The 24,506-nt window shown below is 36.9% G+C and overlaps 1 protein-coding gene across 1 annotated transcript in view; it reads left to right on the forward strand.

Moving 5' to 3' along the window:
• Positions 1-5,527: 5,527 nt before the first annotated feature.
• The window catches only part of NR5A2 (nuclear receptor subfamily 5 group A member 2), a 66,490-nt gene continuing 47,511 nt past the window's right edge, over positions 5,528-24,506 (forward strand). The window contains exons 1-4 of the mRNA XM_075287444.1: positions 5,528-5,679; positions 8,914-9,032; positions 9,522-9,663; positions 14,925-15,571. Coding sequence (XP_075143545.1) covers positions 5,598-5,679; positions 8,914-9,032; positions 9,522-9,663; positions 14,925-15,571 — 990 coding nt within the window. The 5' untranslated portion in view covers positions 5,528-5,597. The remainder of the gene's footprint in view (positions 5,680-8,913; positions 9,033-9,521; positions 9,664-14,924; positions 15,572-24,506) is intronic.

The following is a 24,506-nucleotide window of genomic DNA, read 5'->3' on the forward strand; positions in this document are numbered from 1 at the left end:
AAAAAAGATGCCCATGAATCTTATATTCACAGACATACACTGTAAGGCTAGGTTCACACCTGCATCCGGTCTCTGCTTGGGAATTCCATTCCTTGTTCCACTTTAAAAACACAAAGAGACTTTTCTCTCTGCATTTTTTCCAACCATTTCGAGTGGAAACTGGGCGGAAACCTAGCGGACCCCATTATAGGCTGTGGGGTCCGCAGGTTTCCGAGGATAACTGCTTTTTTAAGCAGATAAGATTTCCGTTTGGGGGGTCCCCAAGTGAACCCCCAAGCGGAAGCCCAAATGCAGGTGTGAGCCTAGCGTTATATAGTGGTATGTCAGTATATTGTATTAAAATATTACATAAAATAAAAGTTCCTTTATAGGTTGTTGCTACATTTTTTCAAAGAAATTCCACAAATGCTTTTTTAAATCCATTTTACTACATGAAACACATATTTAATATGCCCAATTAGTTGTTTTTAATTGTCCTGTCAAATTAAATAACTTAATCAGGATTAAATGGTAGTCTATCAGATTACTAAACTCGCCCTATAGAACATAACATGTTGCTGAAGTGATGCAAAATTAAAGTTTTTAATTCAAGAATATGAAGATGAAAAATCTAAATATTCAGGGTGGCCCTAAAGACCAAAAATGGCTTGTCCTTACGGGACTACTTCCCATGTGACTATCAGTGCTAGTATGATATCAGTCTATGGTGTTTTGCACATGAATCTGAGGTTCTGTAGAAGCAGATGAAGCACTTTATATCTCCCAAAACACCGTATGCTGCCGTACAGTTCTGTGCAGAATATATGAAGTTATTCTTCCCTAAAACCAAAAAACTTGGTATTTACAGCATTACATGGAATTCAACACAAAAAATCTGTGTGACCACCTTTTTCCCTTTTAAAATCAAGGACACGCCGACTTATGGGCTATTGCTTATTATTCAGGGGCACCAGGGGGGTCAGAACTGAAGCCGTATCCAGTTGGGGACTAGTGTAGGCTTTAGCTATAACTTGTGCCAGCTTTCTGTTTTGTTAGGCCAAAGTGTCCCCGCTCCGGCCAGGCCTTCATCCCTGCCTCCACTTTTTGGAAAAATATTGATTGGTGTGCAATATGAACAAATGTCACACCTTTATAACAAAAACCAGCACATGTGACATAAAACAGCAACTTTTCCATGCTCTGTATGCCAGAAAACTTTATCACAAGGCATAATAAATCATCGGTCCATATGTAGGGGTTTTTACCCCAAAAAACACATCAAGCTTTGGGTGAATTAGACTTCACTTTTATCAAAATCTTTCCATCTACTGCAATTGCCTATGTGACCTTTGCTGCAGTTTTTATGACCTTTATGGTGTGTTTTTTTTTTTTTTTTAAATATGCCAAACAAGAGCAACTTTACAAAAATCTATAACCTAAACCAGATAACAGAACCTGACAGAAAGCCCTGAGCAGTGAGAACAGCTTTGTAGCATAAGTAAGTGTTCATACATGGCACTTGTTGCAGAATTTGAAAATCCATTCTACGCATGTGAATAAGCTCCTTTCTACAGCACATGCATGAATTTTTTTTCAAATGCATGATGTGGTTGCCCAAATTTCAAGGTATCATCCATGTGTGATGTATCCTATTGCCACCTGTAACACTTTCTCTATATAACCACGCTCATAAGAAAACAGCAACTGATCATATAATCAAAACATTAATAATTGAAATTAATAATTGGACAGATTTTATTTATTCATTTATGTTTTAAATATTTACTTTATTTAATTAATTTTTGTTCACATATATAAGCAATATAATAGTTGTGTTTAATCATGAAGGGGGCACTAATAAAAATATAAAAGGAAACATATACAGATATATATATATATATATATATATATATATATATATATATATATATATATATCATATAAATACACTGAAGATACAGGGCAGGTAAGTGACCTACTACTTGAGTGTATGGGACAGAAATAGTCCTGTGACTATAGAGTGTCTGTGTCCCAGCATATATATAATATATACCCTTCATATATGTTTACCTACTCCTATAAACCTGTCCATGGAACAGTAAAACGAAATAGTTTATGCTCTTTGTCAACTTTGCAGTGGGCAAAATGTCATTTGAAATTCTTGCAATATAGTAAAGTGGGTTTGGCTGCCTGTAAAGTGCAAGAATAAAGCTGCTTTCTATATAACATGAGTCAGTCCTAGTAGGTTCTCCTGGGATTATTAATATACTATACACATATACTTACTATGGGGTATGTAGTGCAGCAACTCTCAATTAGTTCTATATAGGACTGTACATAGACTCCATAGTCCCCTGTACATGAAAAATTAAAATTCTAAAAACATATCTTTACACTAAATATCGGACCATTTTCTATAGATACATCAGATTTTTTTGTCCTAACGAAATGTCTGTTTGTAGACTATAAATGGTGGTCTGTTCTAGATAAAACGATGTGTAAACCATAGACACACAGAGATAGTAGGAAAATACATCTCAGACTGGTTGAGGCTTAAACTAAGTAAATTTCAAGGGATTTGCAAACGAAATCCTTTTAGATTAGAGGTAGAAGAAGCCATCCTTCTATAACTTAGAAACACAATAGCATGAGGTATATACTCTGCTTTATTAGGGTATTGTGGAATATTCTGCTGATCCGCCGAGTGCAATTCAATGAAGAGATAGAATAAAATGCAACAATGTATCTAATCTATTATCTAATATTATCTGGAGTTCTGTTTACTATCAATTTTGCATTTATCTAGAGACATATCAATATATATATATTGATATATTTGTATTCTATCATTGCCATAAGTTCAGGGAATGCAGAAAGTCAATCCATATGTCTGACAGATCGATCCTTCCTATTTACAAAATATTGTGACAAGACAATATTTAGCAGAATATTTTCCTATTATTTTCCTATAACTAAAATGTTTCTATGAAATCATAACCTATTGGATGATAACCATAACGCTGCTACTTCGTGCTGGGGAGATTTCGTTGCTCTTTCTGTCTGTGGAATGCTGCTGGATATAATATGTGTTTGCACAACCTCTTGACTCCAGCAGTTACAGGCTGATAAGGTTAATTTTTAATTCTGCTGTGATGTCGCATTGTGTAAAGAGAAGCTTTATTTACACTGAGGGGAATAAAACGCAAGGAAAATTTCAAGTTCTACTTTTTCGGGTTGTGCAGAGAAGGGGGTTGAAATAGTTACTATATATATATATATATATATATATATATATATATATATATATATATATACACACACACATTTATATATATATCATACAGAGGGATCACAAGACACAGGGCTGATGCTGTTATACAAATAACTGTGTCATGTAGTCGGGAGTGGACATTATACATGCAGGTTATATATATATATATATGCTCACTTATTGATTGATTTTATTTATCTATGTATCTATTTAATTTAAGTATTCTTTAGATTATAGAGAAGTTTTATTTTAGTAGCTGATTTATGACTACTGTAGATAGATACATTGATATATTGGCAGGATACAGACAGTCTGATAGACATGACTGTAAGATGCTCTGCTGTCCATATGACATTGTACAGCTGTATTAGTAGACAGCAGGAGTCAGGACATGCCCTAATAACTGTAGGATGAATGACATAGTCACTGATACTGGAGTGTTATAATAGAAGTGATGTGTTATATGGTATGGGCAATAGACTAGAGGGCGGTGCATGCCAGGAGGAAGATGGGCTATACACTCTACAGGCAGCAATGTGTATACCATATGCAGGGATGAATATGCTGTGCAGTCGACGGATCAGTACAGTGTGTGTATCACATAGGTATGAATATACTTATAGTGTATTCTATGTATCACCTAAGGATAAATATGTATATAAAACAGTGTATACACCACATAGGGATGAATATACACTTAGTACATGGTATGTATCATATAAGCATGAATATACATATAGTACATTACGTGTATTACACAGGGATGAAAATAGTATCACATAGGTAACATATATGTATTTCAGTGCATGTATCACACTATGAAGAATATACATACAGTGCATTACATGTGTCACATAGGCATGAACATACATATAGTACACTACATGTATCACACAGAGATGAGTATACATGTAATAGAGGGTACGTACCGCATAGGGATTAATACATATAGAGTACAGTATATATACCACACATTGGTGAATATACACATAGTACAGTATATATACCACACACACTGATGAATATACATATAATACAGTATATATACCACACACACACTGGTGAATATACATATAGTACAGTATATATACCACAAACTGGTGAATATACATATAATGCAGTATATATATACCACACACTGGTGAATATACATATAGTACAGTATATATACCACACACTGGTGAATATACACATAGTACAGCATATATACCACACACTGGTGAATATACACATAGTACAGCATATATACCACACACTGATGAATATACACATAGTACAGCATATATACCACACACTGATGAATATACATATAGTACAGTATATATACCACACACACAGGTGAATACACATATAGTACAGTATATATACCACACACTGATGAATATACATATAGTACAGCATATATACCACACACTGGTGAATATACACATAGTACAGCATATATACCACACACTGATGAATATACACATAGTACAGCATATATACCACACACTGATGAATATACATATAGTACAGTATATATACCACACACACAGGTGAATACACATATAGTACAGTATATATACCACACACTGATGAATATACATATAGTACAGTATATATACCACACACACTGGTGACACTTCTGCCTATAAATCTGCTTCTTACATGACAGACAGAGGTTTCTATAGATTCAAGTCTTGGGATATTCAGATTACTAACATGATATAATCTAATGTGACATCTAGAAATGTAATATAAAGGGGTGTGGGGGGGGATAAAACAAGGCACATCTGCCATCCATGGGGTGCCCACCACTATGTCACCTATAATGGAGGTGCATTCGGTTGTCACTCAGCTTTTCCACACAAAACCGTGACACTTCACACAAGGGACATTAACCCTACAGTCCATGTTATTGTTTGCTGTTAGCAGCCAGTCCAGGTTAGGCAGAGGTCGGCTGTATCTCTATTCAGTGGGACAATACGTTCCCTGCCTACTACATACGGACAGGCCAGTGGCGGGCATGTAGCAGCTCTCCGGGCTGCTGCAGCTCTCTGGTGTGGGCAGCTAGAGGAGGAGAGCGCGGCTTCAGACATAACACAGGCTGCACGGAGAGGGGGCGGGGCCGCGCTGACAGCAAACCACGCCCCGCCCCCCGCGCCTCCCCCTGACACAGATGACAGCAGTGCGAGAGCGCAGAGAGGTCCAGGGTCCTGTTCACACTGCACAGGTGACAGCTCCGGAGTCCGCGTCCTCCTCACCGCGCACCGGACACATGGAGCGGCATTAGTCCGGCACACCGGCGGAGCTCCTTCCCTCTCTGCACCGCTCTCTCGCACTTTCCGCAGGACAACAATACTCAGCCATGCTGCCCAAAGTGGAGTCCGAGGCGCTGGGGCTGTCCCGGGCACACGGAGAGCAGGGGCAGATGCCCGACAACATGCAGGGTGAGTAGGACTGGTCATAACTGGGGATAGGGGGCAGAAATGCAACATGTCCTAACTATATACCACCCTATATGGCCGAGTGTATGTATATAGGACGGCCCGACTGCCTATGTCACTTGTATCGGCTGCTAGTTGTGGAAATACATTATATAGTGTGTGTGTGTGTGTATGTATATATATATATATATATATATATATTATACTGTATACATAAATGTCTGTGTGTGTGCCGTGTAGTCACTTGTATATATATATATATATATATATATATATATATATGTACTGTGTGTCTTATGTGGTCTATTACTTGTGTATAAGCAGTACTATCTATATGTGTGTACTTCTCCTATGTGTGTACATAGATGTATATAGATAGATATAGGTGTGTGAGCTTTGTAGACGCCTCTGTATATATGAGTACATAGGATACTTCTGCTCAGCCCCGCTTCCTGCCCTCTGGGAGGTGACAGTATATATAGGATATCCTACTATAGGATGATGGTGACACTATATGAGGACAGATGGGCACACGGGTGACTTGTCCTGTACACATGGAGGGGAGGCAGAGAATGGCTCGTGTCTGCTGTATAAGGTATATAGGATACTAGTCATATGATACCTGTGCTGGTATTAAGGATTACCACTATATCACCCTATGTGGGGCAATAATCCCATAATCCTCACATGTTCATCATAGACTGTGGTGTTGGTTTCAAGTGTCTTGGGGCTAATATATATATATATATATATATATATATTTATTTTATATACACATAGAGTAGATTATAGTTTATTGATGTCTTTAATGAGCCTTAGATTTGTCTAATTCTCTTAACTCTTAGACACACTATTCTTTTTTTTTCTCAAAGAATGTAAGACATACTTTCTATAATGTGTCTGTATTTCCTATACATTCAGAAAAGGTAAAAAGTGATAGATAAAGATAAATAGATATTAGATAGGTAAATAGATAGATATTTGGTGCTAGATTGTAACTCTATTAATAATCGAACTTTGCCTTCTATTGTAAAGTTATTTGCTGTTTGCTGTGATTTATAGTTTTTTATTGTATGGTTGTTATTTTTATTCTATTATTATTGCTTCATCATCTCTGTATAATCTGAAGTGTAAACCTGGATTATATTTTGTGAGATTTTGTCAGTGAGTGCAGGATTGTGGTTACAGAATTATTTTCTAGGTGATATATTCAGTACAAGTGCAATATATACTGGGAATAACTGCAACACAGATACATGATTCTGTTTATTTCAGGATCACCTGTAGAACTAACACGTAAAGCAGTACTTTTTATTGTTTTGTATTTTAGCTAAGAAATTTTAATTTGTTATAAATATATATATATATAGTAAATATTTGTGTACATATAACGTATCTATATGTGTGTACACCTAGTTCTCGTACAATGTAATTTAGCTATTGCAGATATCATAACAAATTTTGTACGCTGTTTACTGTGTATAGATCACACACACACACGCACATATATATATATATATATATATATATATACACACACATATTTATATAACTATATTTCCATTTATATATTATATTATATAATATATATATATATATATATATATATATATGTATGTGTATATATATATATATATATATATATATATATATATATGTTCTACAGTAGTATGATTTAGGGTTAACGCAGCACTTATGTCATTGCTAGGATAATTAAATATTTCTATAGTAATATAATACAGTACTATGCTCTGTATAATATAACATACTGTATTATGCTCTGTATAATATTATATACTGTACTATGCTCTGTTTAATATAATATACTGTACTATGATCTGTATAATGTAATATACATTACTATGATCTGTATAATATAGTATACTGTATTATGCTTTTTATAATATAGTATTATATAGTTTAGCTTTTGTCTCTCTCAGAAAGTTTTTGTATATTTTTTCCCCATCTGGGGGATTTGGACAAAGAGCTTGCAATCTGCTCTAGGAAATCAAAGTTTCATATTTCAGATAAATTAATTTGTACTAAATCTCATCTACAAATTGTAGTGATCTGAAATATGCAGAAAGCAGTAAAAACAATTGACACAAAATGCCCATGTAATGGCCAGAGCTTCCCTGCCTGCTTTCCCAGTGCTGATCAATGACATAACTCTTCCAGTTTTCGGTCACATTTCATAGCAGACATAAGATTTTAGTTTTTTTTTTTTTTTTTCAGCAAGTGAAATCTTGAGTTTCTGTGCAGACATCTCTGAGGAGTAAACTGATGTCTAGAACCTGCGCAGGGATGAGAGCTTTTAAATGATTTTCTACATCCAGCTCATCTGAAAGTAAATGGACTATTAATGTAGATCCCTTCAATAACATGGTCTGTTCTTTTTAGGGAAGCTTTGAATTTCCTAAAATATAGTTTACAATGTTTGGCGTTAATGTACTGCTGTATAAGAAATATGATAGAAGATTACAGGAACTGAAAGATTTACATGTTTAATCCAGGGCGCGCAAGGAACTGAAGTGACAAATCCTCCAAAGATCTGAAAATAACTATAACTTTGTATATATATATATATATAATTTATTTTTATATTTTTTTTGTATATATATATATATATATATATATATATATATATATAAATAATAATAAATTGTAATTTATTAGGCCATTGCTGGTAATAGCTGTAACCTTATACGCTGTAGTGATAGCTTGCATGCACACTTTGTACTGCCTGATAATGTTTAACAAGATGAGGCCGCAATGACCATAAGCAGCAATAAATGACAATGTAAATGTTATTTTGAAAAAAAAACTTTTACAATTGCACCTGAAGTGTTATATTTAGTTTAGGATTTGGATATAGTGACGGTACAGATAAGTATATTAGTTATGTGAGGCCATTGGGTAATAAGGAGGAATTTGTGAAAGTTTTTGGGAGTTCATTTTCAAGGGTTTTATTTGTGGCTGCTCGGATGTCTTCATCACTTAGTATAGCATATCAAGGAGCAAGTCTAATGGGTGTGGTGTAACCTTCATGTCTCAGCCATCAGTAACATTTCAGTGGCCATCACTTACTGTATCCTACAAATTATTAGACACATGTTGTCTGTGCCAGAGGGATCACACATCTGAGGTCCATCAATACATTGATACATTGGATACATTTTATGGGCTTGGACCTCCTAATCAATACAAGTACTAAATTTGTGCCTGATCTTCATTTAGTGTCGCAGTTTAAAATGATGGGCTACTCGTACGATGACGACCTGGAGGAGCTGTGTCCGGTCTGCGGGGACAAGGTTTCTGGATATCATTATGGACTGCTGACCTGTGAGAGTTGTAAGGTGCGGAGTTATGAATACTTCTCTTTTTCCACTTATACTACATTCATTCCCTCTAGTGAAACCTTTCTCTCCCTTCCTGCCTCATATTTTGTCTTTTTATCATTTAGCGTTAGAACATGTGGTCATGTAAACCATTGAGTCTTTGCACAATATCAAAGGGAACAAAAAATCCTGAGCACTATTAACTGAAATGTCTGCGACATATGGGATTCTCTAGATTTTTTTTTTTCGTATTTTTTTAGTTCCTGTAATTTGTGGTTTCTAAGCAGATAATGTCTCAAGAAAGGATTTCTTAGATATGGCAAAGGTGTTGATTTTTCTGACTTGTTGGGTAAAAGTTTACAAATTGTAAAATAACATATTAAATGGCAGCGTGTTAAAGCCTTCCACATGTCGAGCAGTACCGTTCTATAGTAAAGAAGAGGAAGAGATCCATCAGGCGTCATGTGTATGTGTACTGATTATTCTATTTTTCTCCGTATCCTCTAGGGTTTTTTCAAGCGGACAGTTCAGAACAATAAAAGATACACATGTATTGAAAATCAGACCTGTCAGATTGATAAGACCCAGAGGAAGCGATGTCCTTACTGCAGGTTTCAGAAGTGTTTGAGTGTGGGGATGAAATTAGAAGGTAAGATAATAATGGATGGGATCTGAAGAGGTAAAAGCAGCCAAAACTAAAGCAAATATTCAGATACGTGATAGATAGATAGATAGATAGATAGATAGATAGTATACATGTATTCTAATTCTATATAAATGATATATATGAAGGTTGTAACATTGCATTTATAAAGATAATACATTTATATGTAGCAATTCACGTTTTGCTTTCAGTTGTATCATTTGTGTATGAGATGTTGTCTTAGAGTTTTAATTACACTTATTACTGTACATGATGAAGATTCCTGATACTTACCTCCCTAGACATCTAAAGGTAGGCACCCCTTCCAAATAACTGATATATTGGCAATAATAGGACCCTTATCCACTAACCTTATATGGATAGTCTCAGCAGAAGTTTTCCTTATACGATTGCTTCATCCGTACTGAAAAGTTATTACCATTACTTAAATCCCTTGACCCCCCTCCCCCTGGGAAATCCTCAGTTGATATTTACGACAGGGCTAAATGACAGAATAATTTCTAAACACATCTGATACATTATTGAAGCAATGAAACGTAACCACTTAATCTGTGGCTATGGTCACATCGATATTGTGTGGCCATTGTCCTAATCAGAATTCTGTAAATTCACATTTAGCATGTCTCTCGATGAATCAGAAAAATCTAAAAAGTGCACACAAACAAAAGCAAACTTGCATAAAAAAAACATTTTGTCGTCTTTCATTTCCTTTTATCTTTCTGTTTTCTGGATGCCGACTTGTTCTGTCTATTGTATCCCCCACAACACGTAAATTGGATGCAGTGATAATTTGTACAACATATGGAACATATTTAAGTGTGGAGCATGATCACTATGAGATAATGCCCATATGTACATCATAACACAATACATTTGCTATAAAAGAAGGCTGAGCAGATTTTTTTGTAGTTTTTTAAAAACACTAAAGGCTCCTCGAGTATCGCTTTAAGAACAATGCAATCCATTGGTTATGACAATATAGGGTTAATTCGCTTTTTATATTTGAGATTTCATGTCTGACATCAAATACCTTTCTTCGTATGTTATTTTAGCATTTATTAAAATGTTATTAAAATCTTAGTTTGATCTGTAAAATTTCCCCAAAAAACTACGTATGTGTATACCTGGGTGATTGAACAGGTCGCCCGCAGTCACAAGAGACATGGAGGCTGAGATTGAGCAAGCTCCCTTTGTAGTCCTTTAACCCCTTAAACAGGGGCAAAAACATGTTAATATTAAATCAGTTTCAAGATGAATAAAAGTTGAGATAATAAAAATGCACATTCAACAGTGGGTACAGTCATATTATTGAGTCATTTAAGAAGAATTTTATGTGAATATTGATATAAAATAATTAAATTAAATAGTAACTTACAATAAATGTCCCCCCAAAATAAATAAATAAATAAATAAATAAATAAAAATCTCTAACTACATGTCTCATGTAGTGATGTATATTGTGATTGATAAAATGGTAGGAGGCAAAAAAAAATAAAAAAATAGAAAAACTTCCCCTGCTGTCCATAACCCCTTGGCTATATTTGCTTATAGATCATATAGCTAGCACCTATACAGTACAGTCAGGGACATCTCTGGTAGGTTTTGGCTTTTTTCAGTAATTTTGAGCAACACGGAAAAAGTAAATAATAAAAAAGGCCAATAAACCGAATCACTGCTATTGTCAGAGATCATCAATTCAAGGCTTATTCACACTTTGTACATTTCATCAGTATTTTTTAGCTGAAACCAAGAGTGGATCTTAACTGCAGAATAAATATAACGGAAACATGACTACTTCTTGTACTCTACTGAATATTGAGTAAAACAAGGATGCAAAATGCTGATCAAATCTGCAAATGTGAATGAGGCCTAAATATGTTGCATAGCATAACAGTGTGACATAGGGCTGAGTCAGATTTGCCTTCCAGGTCAGCCTGTTATCCTGCAATACTGATGAGAAAGGCACAAACTCCATCATGAAAGACTCAGATTTCTTCATTCTAGAAAAAATGATAAATCCAACTACAAACTTAGCAATCGGAATAAATTCTTTGGTCACCTGCCTATCTTGGGTCACTAAAGTATAGTATGTGGCTCTACTACTATAAGTTTTGGGATCTTCATGAATGAAATAGGCCCCATGGGGTATCAGAACCACAGCGCCATCACAACAGCACATAGAGCACTGAATAGAGGCAAAAGCCACAAGTACAATATAAAGTAGGCTAGCCCTCTAGTTTGCAAATTCCATGTAAAAATGTATTTTTTGATATATTACGGTATACCTGATGAGCATAAAGCCAAAAATAGAGCAGGTTCCATGTTGGCTACCTTGTTTTTGTCTTTATTAATTTTTTGGCTATATAGAGGTTTGAGATTTGCCCATTATTGTCTACAGACACACTGTGGCTAAGACCGGCTTCATATTAGTGTTTGGCTTCCGTCCGGAAGGAGTCCATATGAGGACCCCCCGAACAGAGATTTGCGCAGGCAGTGTGCAGCAAGCACATGGACCCCATTATAGTCTATGGGGTCCATGTTCTTAACTGTACAACGCTTGCAGTTGCGTTGGCATTATGTTCGGTGAGGGGGTCCTCATGCGGACTCCTTCCAGACAGAAGCCAAACGCTAATGTGAACCGACCCTACGGCTCCATGTAGGTATAATTGACATGCTGTGATTCGCAAAAACGCAAGTGTTTAACAATTTGTGGCATTTCCGCAGCAGATTTTTTTCTGCATTGTGTGAATAGGATCATCCAGAATCCCATCCACTTTGTAGCTAATATAAAATGCCACGGTTTTTGCCAAATCGCGGCGTTTACGCTACGTAGGGCCTGGCTTAAGTCTTGCGTACACCACAATTTTTTTCTCAGTGTCTCTGAGTCCGTGAAAAAAAACCAAAAAAAAAACCAGAAGTGTGAATGGCTCCATTCACTGTAATGGATCCATGTGCTGCCTGATTTTTTTTTTTTTTTTTTTGTATGGACACCACATGGATGGAAAAGACAGTAAGAAAGGGCATTAACGGAAGAAAATATTCCATAAAGATGATTCGGCTATGTGATGCTCCTTGTCCCCCAAACATCACTCAGACCCCATTTTAGCGTGTCAATGCAGGAGCCAAATAATTTGTATCTGCAGAATTGACATTGCCATAAATAATAGAAAAGTTTCTAGTTTTTAGGAAGATCTATTATCCACCATGTATAATCCTGATAAATTTGGCGCACCTTCCGACCTGTTCGTAGTAATAGGTGGTCGTAGTAAACCTAGGCGGTGGGGTTTTTTTACTTCTAAACCTTTATACCATTGATGACGGCAATTGATTTGGCAAGAGGCAGGGTTAGAAAGAAAGGTCACTCAGGTTGACCAAACCACAAATACGTTTTCTGATTATCACTCTGTTCATTTGGGACTCAAACTTTTTTTTTTTTTTTTCACTTAAAAATAAAAAAAAGGACACTTTTATAGGTTTCCAGATGTGGAAAGTATGGTATATAGAAAGCTTGAAAAGAAAAATAAACGTGGCAGACAGGGAAATGTGAGAGCACACTGGTTTTTTTTTTTCCCTCTGGAACTTTCTTTTTTTCCAAATATAAAGCAAAAAAAAAAAATCTTCTCTGTGTCTAATTATTGAAAGAATTTTGGAATTGTTTTTTAAAAAAAAAATAGATATATTTGGTAAAAATACGTTTCAGACCTATCTATATATATATATATATATATATATATATATATATATATATATATAATAAATTGAATTTATTACATTCATATACTTTGTCTGCTATAAGTCATTCTCCTTGTAACCGCACCACAGTGTGTACTTTACTAATAGCCCCATTAAACCTAAATTGTAGCCTATAAATTACCAAGATTCATTAATTGCAGACGTCTTTATCCAAGATGTGTATGTGAGATCTCCATGCATTTTTAATGGCGGTGTAATCACTCCTTTGCATAAGAGCCACTGGCCAAGGTAGGCGCAGTCAGTGTCACTCGCTATCCCATTAAACTTGCACCACAATGAAACTTACCGCTGTGACAAACCCCATTAAAATCCCCCCCCTGGCTGCAGCTGAACCACATCTCTTTTTAATTATTCCTAAAACTGAAGACTTTGCTTTTCAGAAGCTTTAGTGAAAATAAAAATCAAATTTCCTTTTTCTGCTTTAAGAAAGGAACAAGCTGACACTATTCTGTAGGTATCCTGGTATAAAAGAGTCAGCATCACAAAAAAGAAAACCCCTGGATATACAAAGACAATGTAATAGCTGTATAGAAGATGTATAGGAGACGCCTATATGGTTATTATAGCTCGTCCCAGTCGGCATTGATATTTGTATTTTTAGGGTTTTAGATGCCTATAGAGTCATTATATAATGTGCAAATGTCATCGATATCTGTATTTATAGGTTTTTTTCTGAATGGCTTGTTACATGCTACTATAGATTGTCTTGTGGCTGATTTCCGCATTGCAGTTTTTTCCGCAGTATTTTTCATTGCGTTTTTGCTGAGGTTTTCTCTGCGCGCGTTGTGCCCTTATTATATCTATAGGTAAAACGTCATAGTTTCTGCAGGTATATATTTTTTTTTATGTAGATTGTGAGACCCATATAGGGATCACAATGTACATATTTTATTTTTTTCATTTAAGTATGTCTTTGTAGAATGGGAGGAAATCCACACAAACACAGAGAGAACATACAAACTCCTTGCAGATGTTGTTCCTGGCAGGATTTAAACCCAGGACTCCAGAGCTGCAATGCTGCAGTGCTAACCTCTGAGCCACTGTGTTGCCCCTTTTCCGCAGGTATAATTGACATGCGCGGGCATTTTTGAAAACACAGCAAATTTTTTTCTGCAATGTGTAGATGGGATTAGCCAGAATCCCATTCGCTTGGCCGGTACTGGTAGACACAGCGTTTTTTGCCGCAGTGGGTTTTCGCAACATGGAGCCTCAGCCTTACAGTTCAAGCAAAGTGAAAGATTTTGTTTAATCTCATCTACACATTGTGAGGTAAAAAAAAGCTGCATTTTGCCAATATATTTAATAGGGGAAGAAAATACAGCAAAATGAAAAACGCTGCGGTAAAAAAAGGCTATGCGTTTTCACAACGATTTTTTCCAAAGCATTTTTAGCTTCATGTCACTATGTTGGGCGTCAGCCTTATTGTAATGGAAATATTGGGTAATAATCATTTTCTACTTCAGCTTTAATGGTAGAATTTCTTTCTTCTACAGCTGTAAGGGCCGACCGAATGCGTGGAGGGAGGAACAAATTTGGGCCAATGTACAAACGGGACCGTGCTCTCAAACAACAGAAAAAAGCTTTAATCCGAGCCAATGGACTTAAACTAGAAGCCATGAGTCAGGTCATCCAAGCCATTCCCACAGATTTGACCATTTCTTCGGCTATCCAAAATATCCACTCGGCATCCAAGGGTCTACCTCTAAACCATGCCGCTCTTCCTCCTACAGACTATGACAGAAGCCCCTTTGTGACGTCTCCTATCAGTATGGCCATGCCACCTCATGGCAGCCTGCAAAGTTACCAGGCCTATGGCCATTTCCCTAGCCGCGCTATCAAATCGGAGTACCCGGACCCTTATACAAGTTCTCCAGAGTCTATAATGGGATACTCTTACATGGACAGCTATCAGTCCAGCTCCCCTTCCAATATCCCACACCTCATAGTGGAACTCTTGAAATGTGAGCCCGATGAGCCTCAAGTCCAAAGCAAGATCATGTCATATTTACAACAGGAGCAGGCCAACAGGAGCAAACATGATAAACTTAACACATTTGGACTCATGTGCAAAATGGCCGATCAGACATTGTTTTCTATTGTTGAATGGGCGAGGAGTAGCATATTCTTCAGAGAGTTAAAGGTAAGACTGGCGCCTACTGCCGAAATACTATAAAACGTTTTTTTGGCTGGTACGCTGCTTTATTTTATCTGTTATCCTATATTAATATCATTTGTAAATATTGGAATAAGTTATTAGTTATTAAGATATATATATATATATATATATATATATATATATATATATATTCTTTTTTTTATTAACTTTTTCAATGGTTTTTAACAAATTTTTGGGTCAAAAATTGTGTGGTCAGATGGTTCTCTTTAAAGTTTGTCCTTAGATAGTTCATCAATATCAGGTCGGCCTTGGTCCTATGGGTGTATAGCCCTGGTGCTAGAAGTATATAGTGCCCATCAAACTCTAAATTCTGAAAACCCCATTGAAGCTATGGCCCCACATATCGGAACGAAGCTTAAAAAAAAATGCAGCAAAACGCATTTTGTTTTTTCCCCAATAAGTTTTTGTTGCTTTTTTTCTCAGTGTCCCCCTTCCCCCATTAATAACCTATTAAATATTAACGCTTGTGATTCTGCAACTAAAATGACCATGCTATGTTTTTCTAAAACGCACATGTTTTGGAAGAGACAGGTTTTCCCACCTCCTTTTTTATGTCATTTGTCAATGAGATGGATGAAATCTCATTTACTTTCCCATAACTGGAATTTTTTTTTCAAATCGTATATTCTTCTCTCGTATACAACATAACAAACATCATCAACAATGCTTGTAAAAAAAAAAACTAAAATACATGGAGATTGCACAAGCATTTTAAATGCTGAAAAGTGAGTGTGTGTGAAGGAGCCCCTAGAATATGGGGGTACGGATATGCCCTTGGATATGGGGTGAGAGAAAGGTTGTTTGCCGACATAAAGTACATTGAAGAATTCATTTGATTGGGTTTCGGCGAATGCTACATTTCTACATGGTACAGTCTTGTAGAGTTCACTTAATAACTCACCAGACTTATTGAAAATACTCACGGCTGACCCATAGGGTTAGGATTTTCCACGGCAGAGCTGAAAGGATGTTTAATTATTTAGGCTAACAAGTCACATATAATTAAGGAGCGAGAAGTGTCTTAGATTTTCTCAAGTTATAAAAGCAGGAAATGTCTCTAACTGGCTTGATGAAAGCAACGCTCAGATCTGGTCTTTCAATTACCCATCGCATAGAGCAGACACAGCAGTGGGCCTATTGTACAGGCAACTGGATTGTGCAGCCTCCCCGCCACTTGTTAAAAAAGCAGTAGTCACTTTCCAACTCCTTGTCATGTGCACCGAACGACTGAAGGCTGTTAAAGGTAAAACTACTTATTTCAACATGACTTAACCTGTCTCTCCAAAGTCCGCTCGCTGTCATTATATACACAAGGATCATATGGCTTTCTGTCATCTCTGCTCTCTGCCGTCTCACACTTCCTATCGACCCCCTTCCCGGCAATGGTTAATGAGCATAGAGCTTTTCCATGTTCCAGGAGAGAGGAAGATCCTAGGCCTAGGGGGTATACTTACGGCAGCCTTGTCTGATCTCATTGTGAACACAATGGGAAGGGCTTGCATTGAGATATGCATTTTCAAGATGTTTTTCAATTGTGTTGGATTATGCGATTTTTATTTTATTTTTTAATTTTTTCTCTTGTTTGAGGTTTATTGTACAGGTCACTAGGCAGCGCCTGCCCAATTGTGCCCAAATTATGCGATTTTTATTCGTCGCTAGGTATACAGTTACTGGTCAGGTTTATGGTTGGTGAAATGTAAATTGTTGACTTTAAATATAGGAGACAATTATGTAAAGATATAGAAAGACCTCTACTCATTGTGGGTAGACCCCAAGATGTCCTAGATTGTCCAGTGATAGTTATCCCATCAATTGACCGTATACCTTCTACAGCAGTCACCCGAATACTTGTTTGTCTGACAAAGGTCTCTCCTGTTCCCATATATAAGAAATGACAATTATTTATAAAGCAGATCTTTAAGGAAGCATTCCCACATACTTGTATTGTTCTGCTCTCTAGTAATGGGCATCTTGTAAGTGGCAGGTATTCCCTTTTGTCACATTTTTTTTTTTTCAATTCTCAGTTTTATTAAGTTTTTCCAAATTTTTACAAGAAATAGAGCTCACAGATGAACATTGTAAACATCGAAATTAAAATAAGTGAATAAACAATGAGGTTGAAAAGAGTGGGCCGACGCAGCGGTCACATGATCAGTAGTCTTGACAGTTCATACAGCGTCTGCTGTGTGGTCTAGGACTCACGAGTTAAGTCTCATAGACCTGCGTAGAGAAACACTTCCAGTCCACCCTAAAATGTGTGTCTATATGTGTAATTACGATAGATAGATAGATAGATAGATAGATAGATAGATAGATAGAGAGAGATAGAGAGAGAGAGAGAGAGAGAGAGAGATAGATAGATAGATAGATAGATAGATAGATAGATAGGATAGATGGATGGATGGATGTGTGTCTATATGTGTAATTACTATAGATAGATGGATGGATGGATGTGTGTCTATATGTGTAATTACTATAGATAGATGGATGGATAGATAGATAGATAGATAGATAGATAGATAGATAGATAGATAGATAGATAGAGCGGGGGACCCAACAGAGGATGAATTTGATGAATTTTTTGCATTGCAAAAAAGAAGTGCCCGGTGTGCCTGTATACAAGACTCCCATTACTAAGTGGGGATTCTTCTTTAATATATTTTGTATATTTGTTACCACTCACAGCTCTCTACATTCCTATACATTTGGGATGCTATCTCAACAGATCAATGCAGTCACACAGTGACACGGTTAGGTTGAATAAAGATGCAGGTCCATCAAGTTCAGCCTACATCCCTACAGCGTTGATCCAGAAAAAAGAAAAAACCCCTATGAGGCAGAAGTCAATTGCACCATATTAGGAGAAACATTCCTGCCCAACACCAAATCTGCCAATTGGAATAAATCCTTGGATCAATCTCTTATATCTAGAAATCAATTTCTTATAATTTGTAGGTAGATTAATTATAAAGATTAATTATAAGCCTCACTTTTATTTTTCTTAGATAGCATCTAACCCTTTCTACATGGTGATACGGTATCTGGCGTTACTACCTCTTGGGGTAGGTTATTCCATAGTTTTAGTGCTCTGTTTGTAAAGAAGCCTTTCCTGTGTTGACGCCTAAATCATGTTGACTCCAAGTTAACAAATTGACGTATTATTTGCTAAAACACAATAGTAAGCAACACATATGAAAGGGAAAACTAGTCATCCCTGTTATCATATGAGTAAAGTAAACCTACCCGAGGATAGCTAAGTATAGGAAGCCATTTATATATATACATTGCTAGCATTGGGGACATCATGTGCAAAAGTTCATTGCTCTACTTCTTATTCTGGAAAGAGTGAGGACCCACAACAGCATATGAAAATTCTTGTGCATGGGACGCTTTTCACAAGACACATATAGTTGCACTTAATCTAATCTATACATCCACATTGGACGTACCATATACATTGTGAAACTGCAGGCATAAAATCCCCAGCGTTCAGGGACTCGGCAAAGTGGATGAGATTCCATCCAAATGCTAAGAAAGAAATCTGCAGCGGACATTGACCTGCGGTGTGGAGTTTACATTTTGGACTTTCACCCTTTGCCATTATACAGGTACAATGTATGTCCCATGTCCCTCATAGTTGCACCCAGTCTAGCTACAGAGTAGGTGCATTCAGGCTGTATTCTCGCAACGTGTTGCAAAAACTTCAAAATAGATGAAGATCTTTTTTTTCCAAAGTAGGAGTCGGAGAACATATGAATACGAATATTCTACATTTATAACATTTATGGGAAGTTTGGTTTGTGTTGCAAGTGTGTCGATGAAAGAACACGTATGATATATTAAAATATGCAGGAGATCCAGAATGGATTTGTCCACAGTGGGTCATACCACCTTGTCAGAAAGTGGAGAGGGTGGGCTAAAAAAATGATACTTACATCCATTTTGTCGCAAGTAGTGTTTATAAATAGTAAACCCAAGGTCTGCAATTTTTTTACGTCCTATTGCATCTGATTTATCTAGAGCAGTGTACCCACACCAATCGCCGCCCCTCCGATGTATTAGCATGCAATTTATGAATTATTCTATTATTCTATTATAAATCTGATATTGCTGATGGCCTTCTATGGTGTCCAGATTGTGGAACTTAAAAAGTAACAATTTTTGCACAAAAAAGTGACCATTTTTTACAGTTTGTACACCAGATTTCTAGGATAAATCAGTCCCTTTGTGCTAATCTGAACACATTGGTAGTCCTTGGTTAGTTTACTGTGTCAGGTTCATGCTCCTCGTTGCTTTATGACGTTGTCATATGTTTCCGAGAAGTACAGCCTGCACCCCGTGCCCTGGGAGTAAACCATTCAGCACTATTTAAAGCCATTTTAACTTTAAATAAACCCCAAAGAGAAGAGTTTGTGGATTTGGATTTGCCTCATAAACAGAGGAAATATAATGAATAAAGTGTTCTGCCCCCAGCTCAATTTTATATTTAGCACTTCCAGTAATATGAGCCAAGTAGGAACAAAAGGAGGGATAAATATAGAAGTGGGATAATAGATAGCCGTGAATATTCTTCAGATAGTCTTTCCATATCACACGGAACGTTCAAAGGGGCAAGGGTTATTTTTAAGGATTTCTCAGTTTAACAATGGGGCTTGGGTTTACTATGCTGACTGGCCACATGACATAACTATTCCTCCTTATGTACACATGTGTGTTTTATCTGGCCACAAGCACATCATGTTCCAAATCACTTGCAGCCGGCATTGAAGTGTGTGCAAAATGTTATTGGCCAGAAAAGCTCTTCTAAGGCCGAGGGCCCAATGTAGCCAAACACAGCAAACAAACACTGTGGGAAGAAGCGCGGCAAAAATCATCGTGTTTTATCCACCACATTTTACATTGAGTTTTTGCTGCAATTTACCCTATTATTGTTCAACCCTTATCATGTCTATACGGAAATCGCTCGCAACTTGCTCCATAACTAAAATGAACATGCTGCATTTTGGAAAACACGGCCTTTCCACTGTTTTTTTCCCCCCTGAAATGCGTGGGTGCATTAACCAAAATGGCATTCATTATACTTCACAACTTTTTTTTTCTGCTGCATTTCTAAATGATCAAAACCGGTTCATTTCCACAACTTAGGCCTTTGATCTAACTCTGACTTTTGGCCACCATTTGATCAGTTCTGCGTTGGGGCGTTTACTATGTTTTCTGTGTGAATATTGCAATTGTTATGACTTTTACGATTATCGGTAATTCAGCAGTTACAAAATCGACTGTATTATACATGGATTGAAAAATTGACAACAAGATTGTTTGTATTTTCTTAGTAAATAGTGATCACTGCTACTTTGTAAGGCACTATAGACACTTTAAGGTCTGAGAAAAAAAATATGGTATGGTCTGATACATAAGACATCGCAGGGGTCCTCATGGCACAGGCCTACAGGCCTTTATTATGGATTATTATGCGGGTCCAGGCCATGAGCTCTAAAGTAAAAATATTTCCGATCTAATATTTTCATGTTGTTTCGATCCCTGAGAAAGAAGATAAAACATAATGTGGGACGATTTATTCCCAGGCTGCCAGGTCTATGCTATGAGGCAGTTCAGATTGCTCAGTATTCTGGATGATGCAGTTTTTTTCAGTGTAGTCTTTGCTGAATGTGGATGGTTCATCTGCTTCCTCCACATTGATATTTGGGTGACTGAGTGGTACGAGACCACCTGTATTGTATTATGGGACCGTGTGGAGATCCTTTAGGTCCCATCAACACAACAGTAAAAAAGAATGGACATATAGATGATGTTTTTTTCAGTGCTCATTTTTAGAATAATGGGAGTGGATGGATATATATATATATATATATATATATATATATATATATATATATATATATATAACGTGAATAATGTAAGTTTTTGCCCATTTTTCCAGCCTGACGAATCCGATCCACAAGCAAATAAGCCAGTTTTTAATGTAGAGTTTTGGCTAATTCAATTCAGTCCTCAAGCTGAGGGAAGGGGCAGACAGACAACCAAATCTCCCCTTCCCCAGCAACTACTGCACCCAAAAACTCTGACCATTTTAATTTTAAAATTTTAAATAGGATTTTTTTTTGTGTATATTACATTTCATTCATAAACATTAAATTTTATAGTGAATTTTTGGTTATGGGGTCCTTGATCACTAATGCTTGCTGTATTGCAGAGTTTGTGCTACCTTTACATGCTTTCTGATGGGATAACATGTGAGGTGATACTTCTAATATACAATTACAATGCACAGGAAAACTTCTGTCTCCCGTTTTTTGCTCATTCTCAGTCAGGTGAAATGGAAGCCAGAGTTAAATTGTTTTCCCAGAGATGACATTGATTTTACTCATTAATAATTCATTAAACAATGGAAACAATCTTAACAATTGCTGAAGCACAAGCTCTGAACATGTGCTGCTTCCATTTTCCCGTGACATCTGTTATTACATTGTAACACTGATAGGCGGCACATAACACATTGTGTACCGTATCCTGCTCTCATTTCTCATTGTAACTCTCAGTGTCTCCGGTAGAGTCACTACAAGGTAACACCAGTTATTCGCACGAATGTGTAACAAGGAGAATCTACCTGTTTATTAGGATGGCTGGGCCTCTGTATTGACCTTTGTTATACTGAACCATAAACTGGGAACACATCACATTGAGTATTTAGGGACAGGGGAGTATAATGTATATACTTATGGATAGCTTAACACACTGTGACAGAATACCAGCTCTGAATGCTCCAGCATTTTGCTTGTACATGGACTTCTTATATTTTGCAGATTACTGTGTCAGTGACTGGAAATGAGTCTTTTCATGATCTAGAGTTGGTTATAATATGATAAGGCCCCACAGGACGATAAGCAGCGTTAAAGCGCTGCGAGAAAAACCGCGGCAGGAACGCATTGCGGTTCTTCCCACAGCGCTTTGAACAGAAAGTTCACAGAGTTTTCCTCCGCAGACTTTCTGTTACCAGATATAATTGACATGCTGCAATTTCCAAAAACGCGCCAGTTTGGAAATCGCAGCTGTTTGAAACACAAAGTGGGCATGGGATTCTCATGAATCCCATCCACTTTGCAGATACTGTAGAAAGTCGCAACATTTCCACCGTGGGCAAATCGCGGTGTTTCCGGCCCGTGGATCTCTGGCCTTACATAGGATTTTTGGCATTTTAACAAGATTTTTTTTTTATCAACAACAACAAAAAGTCTCAGACTAGTTCAAAATTTTGTCTCAACTCTCTAAGGCTAGTTCACACGGCGCACGGTATGGCGTATTTTGGTCCTGATTGTGACGCAGGAATCTGTGTCAGAATAGGACCAAAATGCATCTGCAGCGACTGTCGCGGCTTCTGACAGTCGCAGCGTCCTGCTCCAGACTAGGCCCAAATGAGTGGGCCTAGCCCGGAGGGTGCTGCTGTGAGGCAGAAGCCGGGGCTGAATCAGATGTGGAATCTGCCTTCACATGGAGTTTTTTTGGTGAGGATTTTGGCAAGGAAAAAATCTGCTTCAGGAATTAGGAAATTTGCCAATTCCATGTGGATTTTCTGCCTCCCATTGACTTCGTTGGTTTTTGCAGGCAGAATCCGCCTGAAGGAAGCTTTTTTTCCGCTAGCAGAAAAAAAAGCTAGCAGAACCCATGAGGCTTAGTTCACATGTAAATAACGTGTCGCTTATTTTGGCACCAGAAAAAAACGCTTCCTAATTAGGAAGCGTTATTTTGACCTTGACATGCTTTTTGTGGAGCATTTTTTTTTGTAAAAACCGTTTCCAGGCGGTTTTCCCATCCTTTAAGAGAATGAGCCGCAAAAAATGCATCGTGTCGTGGGAAAGACCGCGGCGACAACACATCTCCAGTCTACCCACAACGTTTTAGAAAGTTTGCAGCGGTTTCCAGGTTCTGGAAATTGCGGGGTGCCCACAGTGCGGTTTTTAGCGCAAAGTGGGCATGGGATTCGCTCTGACTGTAAAACGCTGCCCCGGCCTAAAAAGTGGAATGTGCTTGCACAAAATTTGGAAAAATTTTTTTTTAGAAAAGTTGCAATTAATAAATTAGACTTATGCACTGTGTAAACCATGGCCAGACAATTTTTTTTTTTTTTTTTAAAGTGCAAATCAGTATAAAATCGGTGCATGGTATTAATAAATTTGATGTAAAGTGTAAAAAAAAAAGTTGCACACACCTAAGAAACATGTCACAGTTGAGACACAAACTGAATAACATTATAGTCCCCGATGTGTGTTAAAAATGGCCATCACTCATGTCTTTCTTGAGCTTGTGTGAATAAGGCTTTTAACTTATCAAAAACAGGATCCTAGCTTTTTCTGGTTTTTGGTACCAACTACAGATCCATACACTTGCCTTTGCTTTCACCAATTCCCATCTGTTTCATGGTAGCTTCTTGCCCAGCAGTTCTAGGAAAAATTCTAGTAAAATTTTGCTTTTCTTGTTCTTTTTTTTATACGTATTTTGTGCCCCCAGATGTTTTAATACCTTTTGTACGGAAATATGAGATGCAATACAGAGAATGTTTTAGTGACATCTTGGTGGCTTTTTTTTCCCAGAAAAAGTATTAGTTTTCAGTCGTATAGCCCTAAACCTTATCTAAATGATTTAAATACATTTCTGAGAAAAAAACACATGGTAATCCTTTAAAAAAAAAAAAAAAAAGCTACCAAAATACTAGTAAACATGTCATAAATGCCTGAATTCATGGTGTTTTTTACAAGCCAATAAAAAAAACGCTGAAAAAAAAATGTGTGTGAATGAAGCCCTAAAACATTTTTATGTTTCATAGCGATAAGGAAAGAAACCAGACTGGTGTGAACAGCGCTTTAATAGTTTTGTACCTGCT

Source organism: Leptodactylus fuscus, chromosome 9 (genome assembly GCF_031893055.1).
Source record: "Leptodactylus fuscus isolate aLepFus1 chromosome 9, aLepFus1.hap2, whole genome shotgun sequence".
NCBI lineage: Eukaryota > Metazoa > Chordata > Amphibia > Anura > Leptodactylidae > Leptodactylus > Leptodactylus fuscus.